The sequence below is a fragment of the Littorina saxatilis genome, linkage group LG12, assembly GCF_037325665.1.
Source record: "Littorina saxatilis isolate snail1 linkage group LG12, US_GU_Lsax_2.0, whole genome shotgun sequence".
Classification (NCBI taxonomy): Eukaryota; Metazoa; Mollusca; class Gastropoda; order Littorinimorpha; family Littorinidae; genus Littorina; species Littorina saxatilis.
In genome coordinates, this window is record NC_090256.1 from 70,606,444 (window position 1) to 70,624,848 (window position 18,405).

The 18,405-nt window shown below is 46.7% G+C and overlaps 1 protein-coding gene across 1 annotated transcript in view; it reads right to left on the reverse strand.

Moving 5' to 3' along the window:
• Positions 1-15,418: 15,418 nt before the first annotated feature.
• The window catches only part of LOC138982687 (TATA box-binding protein-associated factor RNA polymerase I subunit B-like), a 28,244-nt gene continuing 25,257 nt past the window's right edge, over positions 15,419-18,405 (reverse strand). The window contains exon 14 of the mRNA XM_070356014.1: positions 15,419-18,283. Within this exon, the coding sequence (XP_070212115.1) occupies positions 17,538-18,283 (746 nt within the window). The 3' untranslated portion in view covers positions 15,419-17,537. The remainder of the gene's footprint in view (positions 18,284-18,405) is intronic.

An 18,405-nucleotide genomic window follows, 5' to 3' on the forward strand; every position in this document is an offset into this window, starting at 1 on the left:
ATCCCAGTTAGCTTTAGAAAACTTCCAGTGTGGAAGGGCTTCCTCGCCCTGATCCTCCTCAAAACTGACAAAACAGGGAAAATGGTCACTTCCACACAGATCCGAATGGACAGACCATTTCAAATCAAGAAATAAAGATGGGTGGCAGATAGCTAAGTCCAAATGAGATTCTTCTCCAGATTGAGTTAAAAAAGTACCCGCTCCGGAATTTAAAAGACACAAATCCAAGTTATCGATGACATCTTCGATAATCTTTCCTTGAATGTTGGAAGATTCGCTCCCCCAACGTCGGGAATGGCCGTTAAAATCCCCTACCAAAAGGAACGGGGTTGGTAATTGGTGTATTAAGTTTTCTAGGTCATTTTTTGTGACCGTAGTAGATGGCGACAGATACAAGGAACAAACAGTTATAGCTCTATTACAAGAAATGCGAGCCGCTATTGCCTCAAGGTTAGTGTCCAATTGGACCTGATTAAAAAGGAAATCAGAACGGATACAAAGTGCACTACCGCGACCTGTAGACCGCAATAAGCAGCTATACCCAGGCAGTGATATATTTTTGTTAGGGCCTATAAGCGTCTCCTGTAAACAGATTGCAATAGGATTACTTTTCAAAAGGAGATGAAGTTCCTCTTGATTGGCATTAAGACCTCTGATATTCCATTGTATTATAGAAGCCATTAAAAATGTTTAGTATTTTAAAAACAAATAAAACTTTATTCAGTGCCCGATCCTCCACCCCCCTCCGACGCAGGGTAGAACCGGTTTGATTCATCCATTTCCGATTCCCCACCCTCGTCAGACAAGAGGGAGAAAGGGTTTGTCAAAGAAATGAGCGATTTGTCTCCCTTTTTTATTCGGGTAGGCAAGTCAGGCCTGACCCTGGCCTTGGGAGACCTCGAGGATCTTCCCTCAGAGTTTGATCTTGGCGGGTGGGAGGAAAGATCCGATCTGCCGATCGAACCCGTCCGCCCAACCCCCGAAGACCCGGCCGAATGAGTGGAGGATTTTTTCCCCCATTTGGTTTGGGTTTTAGCGGCTTTATGCACGGCCGCCTGCGTGACGTTAGTGACGCCAGTCGGAACTGTTGTCTGAACCTTCACACTCTCGGCAACCGTAGCCGCCTTTTCACTGGTATCGGCAGCAACAGCCGCCTTTACTCCACCCTGGTTAATATTTGCCACGACAGTCTCAAGACGATCAATCTTTTTAATGAGAGTGTCCAAGATTGTAGTCACCTTAGTGAGAAAGCTCTCAAGAGACGAAGGTGTAGTCGGTGTCGCAGAAGGAGTACTAACAGCCCTGGCGTATGTGGACACCGAGGGCTGTGCCATCTGGGACATGACCTTTTGTTTCGCCTCACCGAAAGAGCATCCCTCCGTTGTTCTCATCTTTTGAATGGCTTCCTCCGTTTTCCACTGGGGACATTCTTTTGAAGCAGAGGAGTGTTTACCTCCACAGTTGTGACACTGTTTGGGTCCCTCGCATTCACCCTCATGTTTTTCCTTTGTGCAATCTCTGCACATTTCCTTCCCCCTGCAGTTTTTGCTACCGTGGCCAAACCGTTGGCAACGATAACAACGCAGAGGGGAAGGGATGTACAGAGAAACCGGAATACTTTCAAACAGAACAACAACTCTTTTGGGTGCAACAGCTGTACAGAAAGTTAGGAAGAGAGTGTTTGTTTCCACTCTCTTTCCTTCTTTATCCGTTCTGGACACTCTGTGAACGTCGATAACTCCTTGTGATGCCAACCCATCCTTCAACTCCGCACAGCTCATACCTTGGAAGTGGTATGAGCGTGCCACACCCCGAGAGGTGTTCAGGTATGAGTGGCTCGTCACGGAAATCGTGAAGGAGCTCGATCCAACGCTCAGGGCGGAACCATGGCGGGACAAAAGAAGATCCGATACCTTCCTGGTGGGGCAATCCACCAAGAAGCTACCATCCTTCTGACGTTTCACTGACTGAACTGATGAGGAAACCCCCTGAAACCACTTCTCGAGAATAAAAGGTGAAATCTTTCTTTGACTAACACTCTCAAAATGAACTACGAGGAATCGGGACCAAGCCCCCTTCACACCTGCTGTAGAGGCAGCAGCTTCTGCTTCGTTATCACTGTCAGAATCTCTATCATTAACAGCTTTTCTCTTCTTATACAAAGTTTGAAGATTAGAGGTTTTCATAGCGCGCAGGCTCAATGAGGTGGGAAATACACGGTCACCCTTGTGAGAGCCCCCGTGACAAGGGAGGGGCCTAAAACTGTCATTTGGCGTCGACCCAAACTGAAACCAAACGCATGTGCTTACGACTGAATATTAAGGTGTCAGCCATTCATCCCCTGGTCACACATGACAAACTCGGGATTCACCATGCTTTAGAAAATAAGTGAAGAATTTTATGGGTGAGAAAAGGAAAGTAAAAGGACTTTGGGGAGGCAGAAATAGAGAAGAAACAAGAAAAAGAACCTAATTAGGTTCACGGCATCGAGAGTGATGCGACCTTCTCTCTGAAGTTAGCAGAGAAGGCTCCCCCATCCACCACCCGGGGGACGCGCCTCTACGCCAATTAGGGGGCGCGAGGGAAAGGGCTTTGATAGCTCACAAAGTTGATGATCTCTGTCAGGATTAAAGGTGAGCTACTGCTTCAGCGATGACTAACTTTGTTTCGAAATGCATAATATGTTGAAGAAGTTAGTTAGTTAGCTTTTCGGGTCCAGCGGACCATAATAGGCCAAATCAGGACCCCACAAGTTAATCATTACACATATTTGATTAAGACAATTCTAATACACAAAATCAGTAACGTCACCCGAAGGCAACAAAAAAGTCAAAGCAAAACCCTATATGTCAAACAAATTAAGTAGTTTTAAAATTCAAATCTTAAAATAAAGACCAGACTCCTTTAAAAACCCAAAAAGAGCTGTAGAGCGGACCTCTGTAAAAATACGTTTCAAGCTCGAGGTGAATATGTTGAAGTATTTGCGTTTTCCCGTATTTATATTTTAAAGCCAGAAATCGTGGCGACGGAGCACCGGAAGTGGCTGCTCGGTGGGTTTCAAAGGTAGAAATGTGCTTGGTTTTATCAAAACAGCTCGTATTCAGCTTAGGTACGGGAGTCTTCGGGACAAAGGAGTCAGATTTGATGCAAAGGAGTGCTATTGTGGGATTGGAATTATTCGTTAGAACGTGCAGGCGAGAGGCGGTCGAACATGCAAGATGATCGTACACCGGATTGCCGACCGTCGCGGATAGGGCAGCAGTCGCATCATAGTGTTCGAAAGCCCAGAAAAGCTTACAACTGTGCAGAAAAGTGTTTCAATGCATCATTTTCAATTGTAATAGTGAACAACTCACGCACATCACGTTTCCCTTTTGAATCTAGTGTGGCCGCCGGCCATTGTAAGGTATGCAATTTATCTATGTTACTATTGTTTTTTAAATTATAAATATTTCCCCAGGAGTGCCCCTTTAAAAGAGCATACACGCTGGTACCATAGTTAATTCGGGCTGCGCCCCGATCGCCCATCCCAGTTAGTGACCTGGTTCACGGTTGGTCCGTTTGCCACACACGCAGCGAGCTTTGAAATCACTGCCTGCCCATTGGCCACTAGTGGTCAGTGCCCGCGCAGTCCCGCCAAACTCGGTAGCGTGCGTTCTTTTAGTTCCACGACTTTAGAGGGGAAAGACGTGTGTGTGCAGCTGAGCTCCAGGAACCACATGATGGTGGATACGTGGGAGTAACAGCGGCCAGTGATGACATGAGCAAAGGCCAAATCCCCTTTTCTCCGAGGTTCTAGGTGGTGAAATAAAGTTGTGAAAGGACAACTGGTGTTTGCGTGATGATTCCCAACCCCCCCTTCATGTGAGCTGCAACCTATGCGGCCCACATAACATGGCGTCGCCGACAGGATCCTACCACATCACCAAACACCACCACTGACTAGAACCTCGGAGATATCTGCGCAACGCAAATGGGGTAAAGTACAGACCTTTGATCTTTTTGTACGTCCTTGATGAGAGCTGCTGGAGGCTAACAAGATACCAAGCCACCGACGGAGTTGGCGGGCAGCCGATATGAGAGGGGACTGCTACACACACACACACACAAAAAAACACTCCTCAGTAGAAAGACAATTGTTTTGTCCACCCACGTTGGCCAGAGCATATGGAGGTGTGATGGAACTGCCACACGGAAAAAGTAGACTGTGTTCAAGAATCGCCCAGACATAATTTTGATGTTCTACGCCGAGACTTTCGTTTTTGTGTATACTGTAATTGGTACAGCTTCCTGTTCCCATGTTTTTTTAATTTTTTTTATAGAAACCCTTATTTGAGTGCTTGTGACATTGTAAACACTGTGATTCTCTCCGCCAAAAGCTTGTTTTTAGTTGGATGTGTTGACCCCCAAAACGTATATTCCTAGCCAACCCTATTTGTTTATTGAACCTAACTTGGCAAACAAACAATGGAGGGAGAAAATGAAGAACCCCACGAGGGCCTCAGAATAGTTGTAGTCCCCAGCGAGAGAACCATCCCCATTTTCTCGGGAAGCCCAGGAGCGTTAGAGGCATTTGAGAGTGCAGTGAAGGAAACCTGGGAGACCAGAGCCATCACTGGGGACCCTGAGAGAGTGAAGGTAATTTGGGATCACCTAGGGGGGGGAGGTCAAGGATGAGCTCCGGTGCCACCCAGAAGCAACACGTAGGTACCCTGACCAAGTGCTGACCATGTTATCCACGGTTTATGGGGACAAAAGAAGTGTCTGCCAACTTCTGGCAGCTTTCAACCGGGTGGTACAGAGGGCTGGAGAGCCGATTCGGCAATATGCAAATCGACTCAACAAAACCTTTAGGGACCTGACATCCAAACAGGAAGCCGACCGGCAGCATCCACTGGAGCCCAAGGTCCTTAGGGACCAGTTTCTCCAAGGGCTGAGCGAGGCCATTCTGGCCAGGCAACTAAGGGAAGGTATACACCAGAATCCCGACAGAACTTTTTTTGCGGTGAGGGAGGAAGCCTTACGGTGGGCCGAGGGAGAGAGGGAAGCAGGGGGGCAAAACACACAGGTAACTGTAGCCGCAACACAGTTAGAAATGAGGGAGATGATGCGCTCCCTGGATGAGCTGCGACAAGTAGTAGCCTCTCTGGAGAAAAGACTGAGTGAGGGTCCGAACCCTAGTGCAGGAGCAGATGTTTCAGGGTGGCGGGGAGTACAAAATCACCGAAGAAAACCAGAATTTACAGAGGACGGACAACCCATTTGTTTTAAATGTAGAAAGTCAGGCCATATCAGTCGATTTTGTTCAAGAAACGGGCGACCCCAGCAGCCGTGAGTCAGACTGCGGGGATGAGAGCTGAAGGGAGGGTTAGTGGGGACCTGTCCACGAGCAGAGGTAAAGATTAAAGGAAGGAAGGTAGAGGCACTATTGGATACAGGATCACCCACATCGATAGTTGACGAAGGAACGATCCGTCAGTTGTGTGGGGATGGGGGTCCAACGTTAGTGGCAGCCGACCAGATACTCCGGGTGACAGCCGTTAATGGCCTAGAAGTGCCGTATGTGGGGTACTTTGAGGCCGACGTTGAAGTTGGGGGGCAGACAATCTCAAATCGGGGCATTTTGGTATCCAAAACGACAGGTACCCCCAGTCCAGAACCAATCCTGCTGGGCATGAATGTACTAGACCATGTACGAGACCTCCCAGGCCTACTGAAGAGAAAGATAAGTGGGTTCGCCAGAGTAGCCAGGGGTCAGCCAGCATACATACCCCCAAAATCAGCCATGGCAGTCCGGATTACGGGAGTGGGTAATCCGGGAAGGGGAGAGAATCCTACGACAGTACTGGTAGAGGGTCTGCCTGATGCCATACCCAGGGGTTTGATTGTGGCCAACACTTTGAGCCACACACGGGGGGGGCACCTTTTTAGTCAAAATGGCCAACCTGACAGACGAACCTGTGACACTAAGACCGGGTACCAGGGTAGGGACGGTACAGGGGGTCTTTCTTTCTTTATTTGGTGTTTAACGTCGTTTTCAACCACGAAGGTTATATCGCGACGGGGGTGAAGGCAGAAGTTTCCCATGGGAGGGTAGGGGTAGATGTACAATGCAACCGCATCCATGTCACAGTAAACCGTATAAATGACCCTTTCCCCTCCCACGGACCAGCGACGTTGACATGCCCTGTTGACGTGAGTCAGAGTGAGTGTAGTGCTAGAGAGAGACAGCAACTAGAAGCACTAGTCCGAGCCAACTCGGACATGTTTCTTCAAGACGACCATGACTTGGGGGACACTGAGCGTGTACGCCATGGAATGAGGCTGCGCGACGACAAGCCAGTGGCTTCAACATTTCGGCGGGTTCCACCTACACAACTTCAAGAGGTCAAGGAGCACATCCAGACTTTGCTTGCGAAAAACATCATTCAGCCGAGTCAGAGTCCCTATGCCGCACCAGTAGTCGTCGTGCGCAAGAAAAACAACGAGATTCGCCTATGTTGTGATTACCGCGGAATCAACGCTAAGACCATTCCAGATGCATATCCACTGCCACACATCGATGACTCCCTGGATGCGTTGGGGGGGGGGGGGGGCACAGTTGTTCTCCACGCTTGATCTGGCAAGTGGATACTATCAGGTGGCCATGAAGGAAGAAGATCGCGAAAAAACAGCATTCATCACACCCTTTGGGTTATATGAATACCGGCGCATGCCTATGGGATTGTCGACAGCACCAGCAACCTTCCAACGCCTGATGCAGACCACAATGAATGACATGGCGTTCCAAATCCTCTTGGTGTACCTGGATGATTTACTGGTTTACAGCAAGACCTTTGATGAGCACCTCGAGCGTCTACAGAGGGTCTTCAACAGATTGAGGGAGGTAGGGCTGAAGCTAAACCCACAGAAGTGTCACTTTGCCAGAAGGAAGGTTGAGTATCTGGGCTACACAGTATCAGGAAAAGGCATCGCGACATCAGAGGAGAAGATCAAGGCAGTACGCTGTTGGCCAACACCAACGACTCTGAGGGATGTCCGTTCTTTCCTGGGGTTTGCAAGTTACTACAGACGCTTTGTGAAGGACTTTGCCAAGCTTGCCAGACCCCTGCATGAGTTGGTTTCGAAGGCATATCAACAAGGCGCTACCAGCAAGAGGAAGTCAAAGACAGCGGACATCAGGGCAATGTGGGATGATAACTGCAGTGAGGCGATGAAACGACTGCAGGATGCACAGACGACAGCCCCAATACTGGGCTATGCTGATTTCACCCTGCCCTTCATTCTAGAGACCAACGCCAGCATGAGTGGGTTGGGAGCAGTTCTCTCACAGCAGCAGGATGGAGGGATGAGAGTCATTGCTTATGCCAGTAGATCGTTGAGACCAACCGAAAAGAACATGAAGAACTACAGTAGCATGAAACTGGAGTTACTGGCCCTGAAGTGGGCAATGAGTGAAAAGTTTCGCCACTACCTATTGGGAGCATCAACAGTAGCATACACAGACAACAACCTATTAAGCCATCTTCAAAACGCCAAGTTGGGAGCAGTGGAGCAACGCTGGGCTGCTGAGCTAGCCGGTTTCAACTTCACAGTGAAATACAGGTCAGGGAAGTCAAACGCCAATGCCGATGCACTGTCAAGACAGCCTGTAGAGAAACCACAGGGGTGCCCAGAGGAGTGGACAGCTGTCTCCTGCGCCCAGACGATACAACCGGTGTTCAGCGGAGGGACCTCAGTGTGCCGAGACACGGTACCAGAGCTGGGAGAAATCGGTGAAAAGGTGACGCCGGCAGATATGCCAGAAGAATGGAAGGGAGTAGCCAGTCCTTTCCCCTCTCTGGACCTAGAGCAGCTACGCCGCACACAGCAAGAGGATGAGGCACTTGCAGCTGTGTGGCCACTGGTCATGCAGAAGAGGGCGCCAACAAAGAAGGAGATAAGGAACTTTCCACCAAAGGCAGGAGTGTTGGCTGGACAGCGGAAGAGGCTGAAGGTAGATGGAGGCATCTTGCTAAGGGAGAGAATCGACCCGTCGACCGGCCCAATGACACAGGTTGTAGTGCCTAAAGCCCTGCAGGCCACTCTTCTTCATCTGATCCATGACCAGTGTGGACACCAGGGTGCGGAAAGAACACTCCAATTGCTCAGACAACGTGTTTATTGGCCCCACATGCATCTTGATGTTGACCAGTGGTGTCGTCGGTGTGACAGGTGTCAGCATGCGAAGAAGCCCCCAACAACTACACACACTCCAATGGGAAGCCTGCTTGCATCAAAACCATTGGAGGTCGTTTGCATAGACTTCACGCAACTGGAACCTGCCAGCGATGGAAGGGAAAATGTGTTAGTGATGACCGACGTATTCACCAAGTACACCATTGCAGTGCCCACCCGCGACCAAACAGCTGAGACAGTGGCCAAGACGCTCGTCAAGCAGTGGTTTGTGCACTACGGCATTCCACAGAGAATCCATTCCGACAAGGGCCGATGCTTCGAGTCTGACATAGTGCGGCAGCTGTGTCTACATTACGGAATTAAAAAGTCCCGTACCACATCCTACAACCCAGCTGGCAACGGGCAGTGTGAGCGCTTCAACAGAACAATGCATGACCGACTCAAGACGTTGACACAAGAGCACAAGTATCGTTGGACGCAGCATTTGGATGAGGTAGCATATGTCTACAACTGCACACCTCACAGCTCCACAGGATTTTCGCCGTTCTACTTGATGTTTGGACGGGAACCTCGGCTGCCGATAGACGTGTTCCTGCCAGAACACAGCCCCGAATGGGTCAACCAAACCCCAAGTGGCTGGTTGCGGGACCATCTTCATCGCCTGCGACTAGCTCATGACAAGGCGGGGGAGAGTTTGCGTCGAAGCGCGGCGAAGAGGAAAGAAGCAAAAAGATATTCTTGCTGGATGGAAGACATTGACTCTGTGGACAATCTTTATTTGGGACGTAGAGATGGACGGTCTTGGTCGGCAAAAGACCACAAACTGCTGCTGTTATATAAAGCTTTTGAGGACAATTTTAAAAATTAGGAAAACTCTCCACCATGCCATCTTTCTTTACTTTCTTTCTTTCTTTATTTGGTGTTTAACGTCGTTTTCAACCACGAAGGTTATATCACGACGGGGAAAGGGGGGGGGGAGATGGGATAGAGCCACTTGTTAATTGTTTCTTGTTCACAAAAGCACTAATCAAAAGATTGCTCCAGGGGCTTGCAACGTAGTACAATATATTACCTTACTGGGAGAATGCAAGTTTCCAGTACAAAGGACTTAACATTTCTTACATACTGCTTGACTAAAATCTTTACAAACATTGACTATATTCTATACAAGAAACACTTAACAAGGGTAAAAGGAGAAACAAAATCCGTTAGTCGCCTCTTACGACATGCTGGGCAGCATCGCGTAAATCTGTAAATACTCAATCTACTTTCTTGTGTATGACTTCCAGACATTCTTAATTGGTTTTGTGCAGATTTCAACAGTCGCTTACCTGACCCAACACTTCACTCCAAAACGTAATGTAGACTTTGAAACCTTCAAATTTCGCCAGGTCATTCGAAACGCCGGTGAGACAATAGACAGTTACTACACAAGACCTCGTCTGCAAGCAGCGAACTGCAGTTTTGAGAACACCGACAGAGAAATAAAGAGCCATATCCTGCAGGGATGCAACTCTCAGCGACTCAGGAGACGTGCTCTCCGCGATGCTGACACAACGCTCCACTCGATCCCTGTTGGAACAAGCTCGTGCTTTTGAGATCTCAGCGACTCAAGCCATGCAGATGGAAGGCAGAACAACTACATATACCGTAAACGATGTCAACCACGGCAGTCACCACCAACCCTTCAACACAAGAAAAGGAGGACAACGACACGGACCAAGCTCCCTTTCTAGAAGCCAACAACAATCAGCAAGCACGCAGTTCAGGCAGCTGCGGGTGGTGTGTCGCACGACCACATCCCAGACACGTGCTGTATTAATACGTGTTGTGTTCATGTGTGAGAATTTCTGTACTCTTGTGTTCTGTATTCACCTACATGTTCACTACACACCACCACTACAGCCCCCACAACATATATTTAGTTAGTTAGTTATTGCTTTTTGACTCACATGCGAAGCAAAAGTGAGTCTATGTACTCACCCGAGTCGTCCGTCCGTCCGTCCGTCCCGGCGTCCGTCCGTCCGGAAAACTTTAACGTTGGATATTTCTTGGACACTATTAAGTCTATCAACACCTGATGTGGCCTGATGGTGTATGATTACAAGATCTCAAAAAACATGTGCGGCAACTTGACCTCACTTCAAGTTCAAGGTCACAGGGGCCGTAATTGTTGTCTTAAAAACGACCATTTTTCACATTTTCGCATTTTTTTCTAAAGTTATCGAGAATGGCAACCTTAGCTATGTATGCTATACAGGGCAATGTAAGCCCTATCTTTGGACACCAGTTTGGTTGACCTTGCTTCAAGGTCAAGGTCGCAAGGGTCCTTTAAAGTTGGATTGTATACATATTTTGAAGTGACCTTGACCCTGAACTATGGAAGATAACTGTTTCAAACTTAAAAATTATGTGGGGCACATGTTATGCTTTCATCATGAGACACATTTGGTCACATATGATCAAGGTCAAGGTCACTTTGACCCTTATGAAATGTGACCAAAATAAGGTAGTGAACCACTAAAAGTGACCATATCATATCTCATGGTAGAAAGAGCCAATAAGCACCATTGTACTTCCTATGTCTTGAATTAACAGCTTTGTGTTGCATGACCTTGGATGACCTTGACCTTGGGTCAAGGTCACATGTATTTTGGTAGGAAAAATGTGTAAAGCAGTTCTTAGTGTATGATGTCATTGCTAGGTTTAGTTATTTGACCTTGACCCTGAAGGTCAAGGTCATGTCAAGGTCAAGCATGTGAGTCGTATGGGCTTTGCCCTTCTTGTTGGGTTTGTTTGTTTGCTTAACGCCCAGCCGACCACGAAGGGCCATATCAGGGCGGTGCTGCTTTGACATATAACGTGCGCCACACACAAGACAGAAGTCGCAGCACAGGCTTCATGTCTCACCCAGTCACATTATTCTGACACCGGACCAAACACCCAGGCAGCAAAAGATCTGGAAATCATCTGCGGGACAGATGCCAGTTGCCACATAATGTAGGCTACATATGTCAGAAATCTTGCTTGTGGATTAGTCAATGTCCAACTCTGTTTCAATTGCTGTGCAACCCATTGGCTGATAGCTCATTATTTGGTTGCAATTTTCATAGCATTATATGTCTGTTCTTTTTCAGAGTTGCACCTGTTGTTGTAAGGGAGGGTGAGGTGCACGAAGAGGATCTGGTGATTGGTCAGATTGTTGAGCCCGATGAAATTGATGGGAATGCGGAAAAAACTGTTGGTGGTGACGAGGGTATGTGCTGTTACCATGCTTTGTTAGCTATATGCTGATGCTTATTTCGCGGAAGGCCATTGCTATTTTTACTGGATTTTAATTTTCTTCTCATGCAGTTGTTTTTTAAAATCATTTTTGGCTCACGTAAGTGTAGCCTATGCGATCGTCACTTTGTCTGTCTGTGCGTGCGTGTGTATGTCTGTGGTAGAAACTTTAACATTTGAAGACGTCACATTATGGCGTAAGAGGGTTAGACGTCACGCGAAGGAATTACTGAAAGTCTCGGTCATTGTTATTTTGAGCGGGCGGAGACTAGTTTTTTCTTCGAAATCGGCCATGCATTGGCAGTCGTGTCCCTCTCAGTAGGCTACATGCAGACAGATCTAGATCTAGTGTCTCGCTTTCTTGCACAGTGTCACCTATGCTTACTGTGTGTGTGTGTATGTGTGACGGAGTGATTGAGTTTGTGTTACTGTTTGTCGATTTCTTAGGTGAGCCTTGAAGGCTTCGCCTCTTGTTACTGTGTGTGAGCGTAGTAGTTGTTTGTTAGACTTGCCTGACAAGTTATGTGATTTGCAACTGCTACTAACCACGCTAAACCTGTTTGTGTTTATTTCTCTGTGGATGTTTTGTGTGTGTAAATTTAAAGGAGGGAGCTGTGTCATCTGACATACATATGTGTTGCTGCACGGATATCTATCTACATTTGTGAAGATTATTATTTCATGGTTGATTCATTGGTCGTTTTCAGACGGGTCGCGTTTAATCCGTTTGCCAACGCCACCAAGAGTGTCACAGTCGAGAGAGCTTTCTGATTTCCATGCCCAGGATTTTTTGGGTAAGTACAAATGAAGATGTCTTTTTTTGTTCGTTACAGCACACACCCACATCGGCTGTCGTCCTATAGCCTGCAGTCCTAGCACTAACCCCATAATGCCAGACGCCAGGCGGAGCAGCCACTAGATTGCCAATTTTAAAGTCTTAGGTATGACCCGGCCGGGGTTCGAACCCACGACCTCCCGATCACGAGGCGGACGCCTTACCACTAGGCCACCGTGCCGGTCTGTTTTTTGGGTCCAGCGGACCATATAGGCCAAATCAGGACCCCACAAGTTTAACATTACACATATTTAAATTAAATCAATTTTACTAAACAAAACTAGGAACGTCACCCGAAGGGAACATAAAAGCTAATTCGAAACCCTACATGTCAAGGAATTTTAAAATTCAAATCTTAAAATAAAGGCCAGACTGAAAGGAAGTATGTGTGGGAGATAAAATGGTTATTGTTTATCGTCGCTTCAGCAGAGAATGCTATTCGAGACAGATTCAGTTGACATGGAAAGCTCCATGCTTAAAACTATTTACAGTCATGCAGGTATATCACTGGAACTGCTACTGGTGTATATGCCTTGCCGTGGCTGATCCAAAGAGCTATGCCGGCCGGAGCCTTCATAGTGCTCCTGGCAGGTGTAACCACGCCGGACAGGTCTGAGGTGAATGGGGCCAGACTAAGTATACACCCTGGCCCTCCAGGTTGGGGGTTGTGCGAAGGGCTAACAACCCATCCATGGAAAAAAATACCCGTTACAGAAACGTCAACAAGAGATATCTTGTTGGCGGCCTATGCCCCGGACGGGGTCAAAGGCATAAGTAAGTAAGTAATATCACTGTAAATGATGGTTTGTGTGAAAAAGCACTACAGTTGTTGTCTCCCTTCCACTGTTCAGATGTTTATTCTGTACTCATTTGAACAAATAGTGTTTTGTGCTACAGTGAATTATTTCCCTTGAACCATATGTTTGAATATCAGGTGAGCTTGAGGGGATCCACGTTGAAAAGTTTACAACCTCCTTTCTTTTGTAAGTACATCAAGCTGTAAATTGATTGCAGAAATCCCATCCTTTTTTATCTTTTTAAAGTTTGCATTAAATTTGATAAGAGTTGGTAATTATATTTGAGCTAAAAGGATATTTTGTTCAATCAAAAATTATTGCAGAAGCACTCACAATTATTTGGAACTTTGGTGTGGCGTATTGATATGTGAAAATCATCTTGCCGGTTGGCACTACTTTTAACTTTAAAAAGTGGCTTTCGTTCTTTCTTTATTTGGTGTTTTACGTCGTTTTCAACCACGAAGGTTATATCGCGACGGAGGGAAGGGTGGAGATGGGATAGAGCCACTTGTCAATTGTTTCTGTTCACAAAAGCACTCATCAAAAATTTGCTCCAGGGGCTTGCAACGTAGTACAATATATGACCTTACTGGGAGAATGCAAGTTTCCAGTACAAAGGACTTAACATTTCTTACATACTGCTTGACTAAAATCTTTACAAAAATTGACTATATTCTATACAAGAAACACTTAACAAGGGTAAAAGGAGAAACAGAATCCGTTAGTCGCCTCTTACGACATGCTGGGGAGCATCGGGTAAATTCTTCCCCCTAACCCGCGGGGGGTAGATGACAGACAACAATGACACAAACCAGACAAAAATGACACAAACCAGTCCCCCACTCCGTTCACCTCAGGGCCGGACCCAGGGGGGGGTTCCAGGGGTTCCGGAACCCCACCCCTGGAAAAAGCATGTACCTTGCTTTGAGTGGGTTTTTTTTTTTTACTGGTTTTAGCACCAAAACAATGCTGCTCTTAACCCTCAAAACAAGGCCCAGAATGCACCAGATGGCACAGATTTTAACCGTTTTTCAAAAATTTTCACTTCGCTGATTTGCCCCCCCAAAAAAGGAGGAACCCCCCCCTTACAACTCATTTGGTCCGGCCCTGCACCTGGTGGGCAAGGCCGACACTTTGGCAATGAAGTGAGACATAGAAACCTTCACACGAGATCTGTAGTTAGTTAGTTGGTTAGTTAGTTAGTTAGTTGTTGCTTTTTGGGTCCAGCGGACCATATAGGCCAAATCAGGACCCCACAAGTTTAACAATACACATATTTAAATTAAACCAATTTTACTGAACAAAATTAGGAACGTCACCCGAAGGGAACATAATCACTGTTGCATGTCATCCAGGACAAAACATCAGTCCACGAAACATGGGACAAAATTCACAGCAGCCTTTTAAAATTGCTTGAAGACCATGTACCTACCAAAGCCTGCTCGACCAAGCACCATCAACCCTGGGTGAACCAAACGATCAAAGGAAGAAAAAAACACGCTTGGAAGGGGGCCAAAGGGACCCAGAGGAGAGCAGACTGGGATCGGTTCAAGACCTGCACAAGAAAACCAGGCAGGCGTGCAGGTAAGCACATTGCACCTGATCTCAGTTAGTTATTATTGTTTACCGTCTCTTCAGTAGTTATAATGCTGTTGGAGACCGGGCAACCTGAACAAGGTGTGGGCATATAACTGACGTACAGCGATCTTTCAGTGAAGGCCAACACACTGAACAAGCTGCTCGGTCTTCAGCATCCTGGACCTTCAGAGCCCCCACCCCGCCATGTCCGACATTGAGCTGACCACAGCGGTGCCCGACAGCCGGCTTGAAGAAGCTGCTGCGGAGCTCGTATTGGTTGGTTGGTTGGTTTTTGGGTTTTAATGTCCCTTCAGCAGAATAGCTGCTATTCGAGACCGATGCAGTTACAGACAACGCCGCTTAACTCGATCTCGTCGGGGCCCCCCCAAAGAGTTCGAGGTATGCGAAGTTCGTGTTATCCAACACGTCAGATAGCTCGATTTTTCAAAGGAAGACTTTGAGCTATCCGAAGTCGAGGTAAGTGAAGGATTTTTAGTGATATGAAGAAGGCTGGTGGCCGGGACCAATGGTTCACTTCGACGTATCCGAAAAATCGAGGTAAGCAGCGTAGTCTATCTACAGGACAGCTCTCAGCAGGCTCTTGGGGCTTTTTTGATGTGTGCAAATCTGCTTGCTATGGTGTATATATTTATATGTACGTATTTACAAGCAGCATGTGTGTGTGTTTGTGTGTGTGACGGTTTGTGTGTGTGTGTGTGTGTGTTTATGTGCTTGTATGCTGACTTTATTAGCAGGCATCTGTCAAAAATTGTTACGATCAACGATCAAGTCAGTGTAATATCATGTATATACTTTTGATTTGATCACGTGAAATGCTGCTTTTGTACATTTTAAAAAAGAGTGAAAACTGTTTGAGTTATAAGCCTGTGACTAAGGTGACCCTTAAGCCTAGCGCAGAACCACGCGAGGTGACGTGCGACTCATTTCGTGGTGGAGGGTCACATTTTCCATGTTTTGTTTGTGACATAATCTTATGACGTTTATATTTGTGCGTCACTTCTCGTTTGACGTCATATGGAGATAAAAAAGTGGGAGATCGAGCTAACCGATGCGATGAAAATAAGGTGGGACCTGGGCATGAGATCGAGTTAAGCAGAAAATCGAGCTATCCAAAGTCGAGGTAAGTGAAGGAATTTTAGTGATAACAAGAAGGCTGCTGGCCAGGACCAATGGTTCACTTCGATGTATCCGGAAAATCGAGTTAAGCGGCGTTGTCTGTATTTTCTTTTTCACTTCACATGGCAAGTTCTACGTTTCAGACTATTTACATTCAGATCTATCACTGTAAAAGAAGCTTCTAAAAATTAATCACTATCACTTCCGGTACTTCAAATCTTGTAAAAAATCTTGATCTCTTTTAAAAAGTTAAAAATCTTGTCCGGGGGAACATCCCGGAATAAAACCTTCAGCGTTTCCGCATTGTAGTGTTTGTCTCGAAATTCTTCAACGTCTACACATTTGGTGAGGACATGTTCTAATGTCCATGGTTCGTCGCATCCAAAACAATATGGTGGGTCTTCACCTTTCAGCAGATAAGAATGTGTAATGTGACTGTGCCCAATGTGTAAGCGACAGAGAACTGTCTCTTCTTTCCTGTTGAGGCGACATTGGGGTAGGTTGTCCGACAGCTGGGGGACGATCTTATGAAGTTTATTTTCTTCACATTCGTCCCATTCGCTCTGCCATAGGTGCTTTATGTACATGTTGGTGCGAGTTCTGAAATCTGAATGCTTTGTGCGTTTGTCAGTGATGATTGTTTCTCTGGCTTCTTTAGCTGCTTGATCAGCTGCAGAGTTGCCTCTAATTCCAACATGGGATGGCACCCATGCAAACACAATCATTTTGCCTTCTTCAATCAGAGATGCATGTAGGAGTTTGTATTGTGTGCTTGGGAGCACATACTTTCATCTTAACTAAATGACGCAAAGCTTGAAGGTGTCTTGAAGTTGTTCGACGCTGAGAAGATCTACGCAACATTCCAAGTATGCAGGGAGCATGCAGCCGACGCAGACCCTCCAAACACGTTTGATGACGTTGTGGTGACTGTCGTCTGCTCCTGTAGTCCAGGGGAAGGAACCCACTTCCGCCCCTGGACTTATGAGTAAAGACCCCGCAGGAAGACGGTAGATCGAGATACAACACCAAAGAGAAAGGACCTACAGAGACGGGGAGGCGCTGGACCATTTCGACCCGCTGCCGGAACACGTACATGGCGGTCGAGGCTTTAGCGAAACGGTTCAGCCAGGCTAGCACGGTAGAAGCGCAGAAAGCAATTTTCCACAACATGGTCCATGTGGACAGCAAAACCTGTAAGGAATTCGCAGACCGGGTTCGCCTACAAGCGAGTGAGTCATACCCGGACTTATGTAATACCATTTGTCAATCAAACTAGCATGGACTTTTCCTTATGATTCTCTCAATGTTATTTGTTAATCAAACTAGCATAGACTTTTTCCTCATGATTTCCTCAATTGCATTTATCAATCAAACTAGCATGGACTTTTTCCTTGTGATTTTCTCAATTGCATTTATCAATCAAACTAGCATGGACTTTTTCCTCATGATTTTCTCAATTGCATTTATCAATCAAACTAGCATGGACTGTTCTTCCTCATGCATTTCCTCAATTGCATTTATCAATCAAACTAGCATGGACTTCTTCCTCATGCATTTCCTCAATTGCATTTATCAATCAAACTAGCATGGACTTTTTCCTTATGATTTTCTCAATTGCATTTATCAATCAAACTAGCATGGACTTCTTCCTCATGCATTTCCTCAATTGCATTTATCAATCAAACTAGCATGGACTTTTTCCTTATGATTTTCTCAATTGCATTTATCAATCAAACTAGCATGGATTTTTTCCTCATGATTTCCTCAACGTTCCACACCATTTGCTCGATGTCGGTTTCCGGGCAGAAGGTCCACTGATGCAGAACCTTCAGCAGCCATTTGTAGGACGAGTGTTGCTTCGCTCGCAACTCTTTCACACAGTCTTCGTTGCGTAAATTGTGAGCACTGACCCGAGGGTAAGCGACATACCCATCACTGGCCTTGGAAAGCATCCCAAGCAGCTGGGAAATGACCTCTTCAGGGTCTTCAGCGTGATCAGAACGTCCTGCTGAAGTTGCATCCTCACCTGTCTGAGATGACGTCCCTCTGGAGGCTGCAGCAGAACTGGATGAAGTCTGGCGGGTGGAAGATGGGGATGGAGACATGGAGGTTGTCGAGGAGAGTCTGGATGATGGAGGTACAGATTTTGCACCAGAACCAAATCTTGAAGAAGCAGGAGCTGACTCAAATGAAGACTGGTCTTCGGAATGTTTTGGCAAAGAGGGCGGATCCCCATCCTTCAGTTCAGAGTGCAGAAACTCCTCTGGATTGAGGACGTGTTCCAAAATGCTGCTCTTGAAATGTTCGCTGGTCGAGTCCTGTGATGGTGCACTCTGGGATGGATCCCTCCAGTCTCCTACAGTGTGTTCCTCCGCTCTGGTGCGTGCAGCAGTGGCATCACGGTTCCGCCACCGCCCCTCAAGGATGTTTGCAGCACGCTTCAAGATATCTCTGTTGTCTCGCTGAAAGGTTGCCACTGAAACGTACAAGCCCAGTCTGTGTTAGTCTGACGTGTCACTTTGAGTGGTCTATATCAGGGAGATAGTGTTTCTCTGCCACTCCCCACAAGTCACATTCTCAGTATCATGAAGGAGAAGT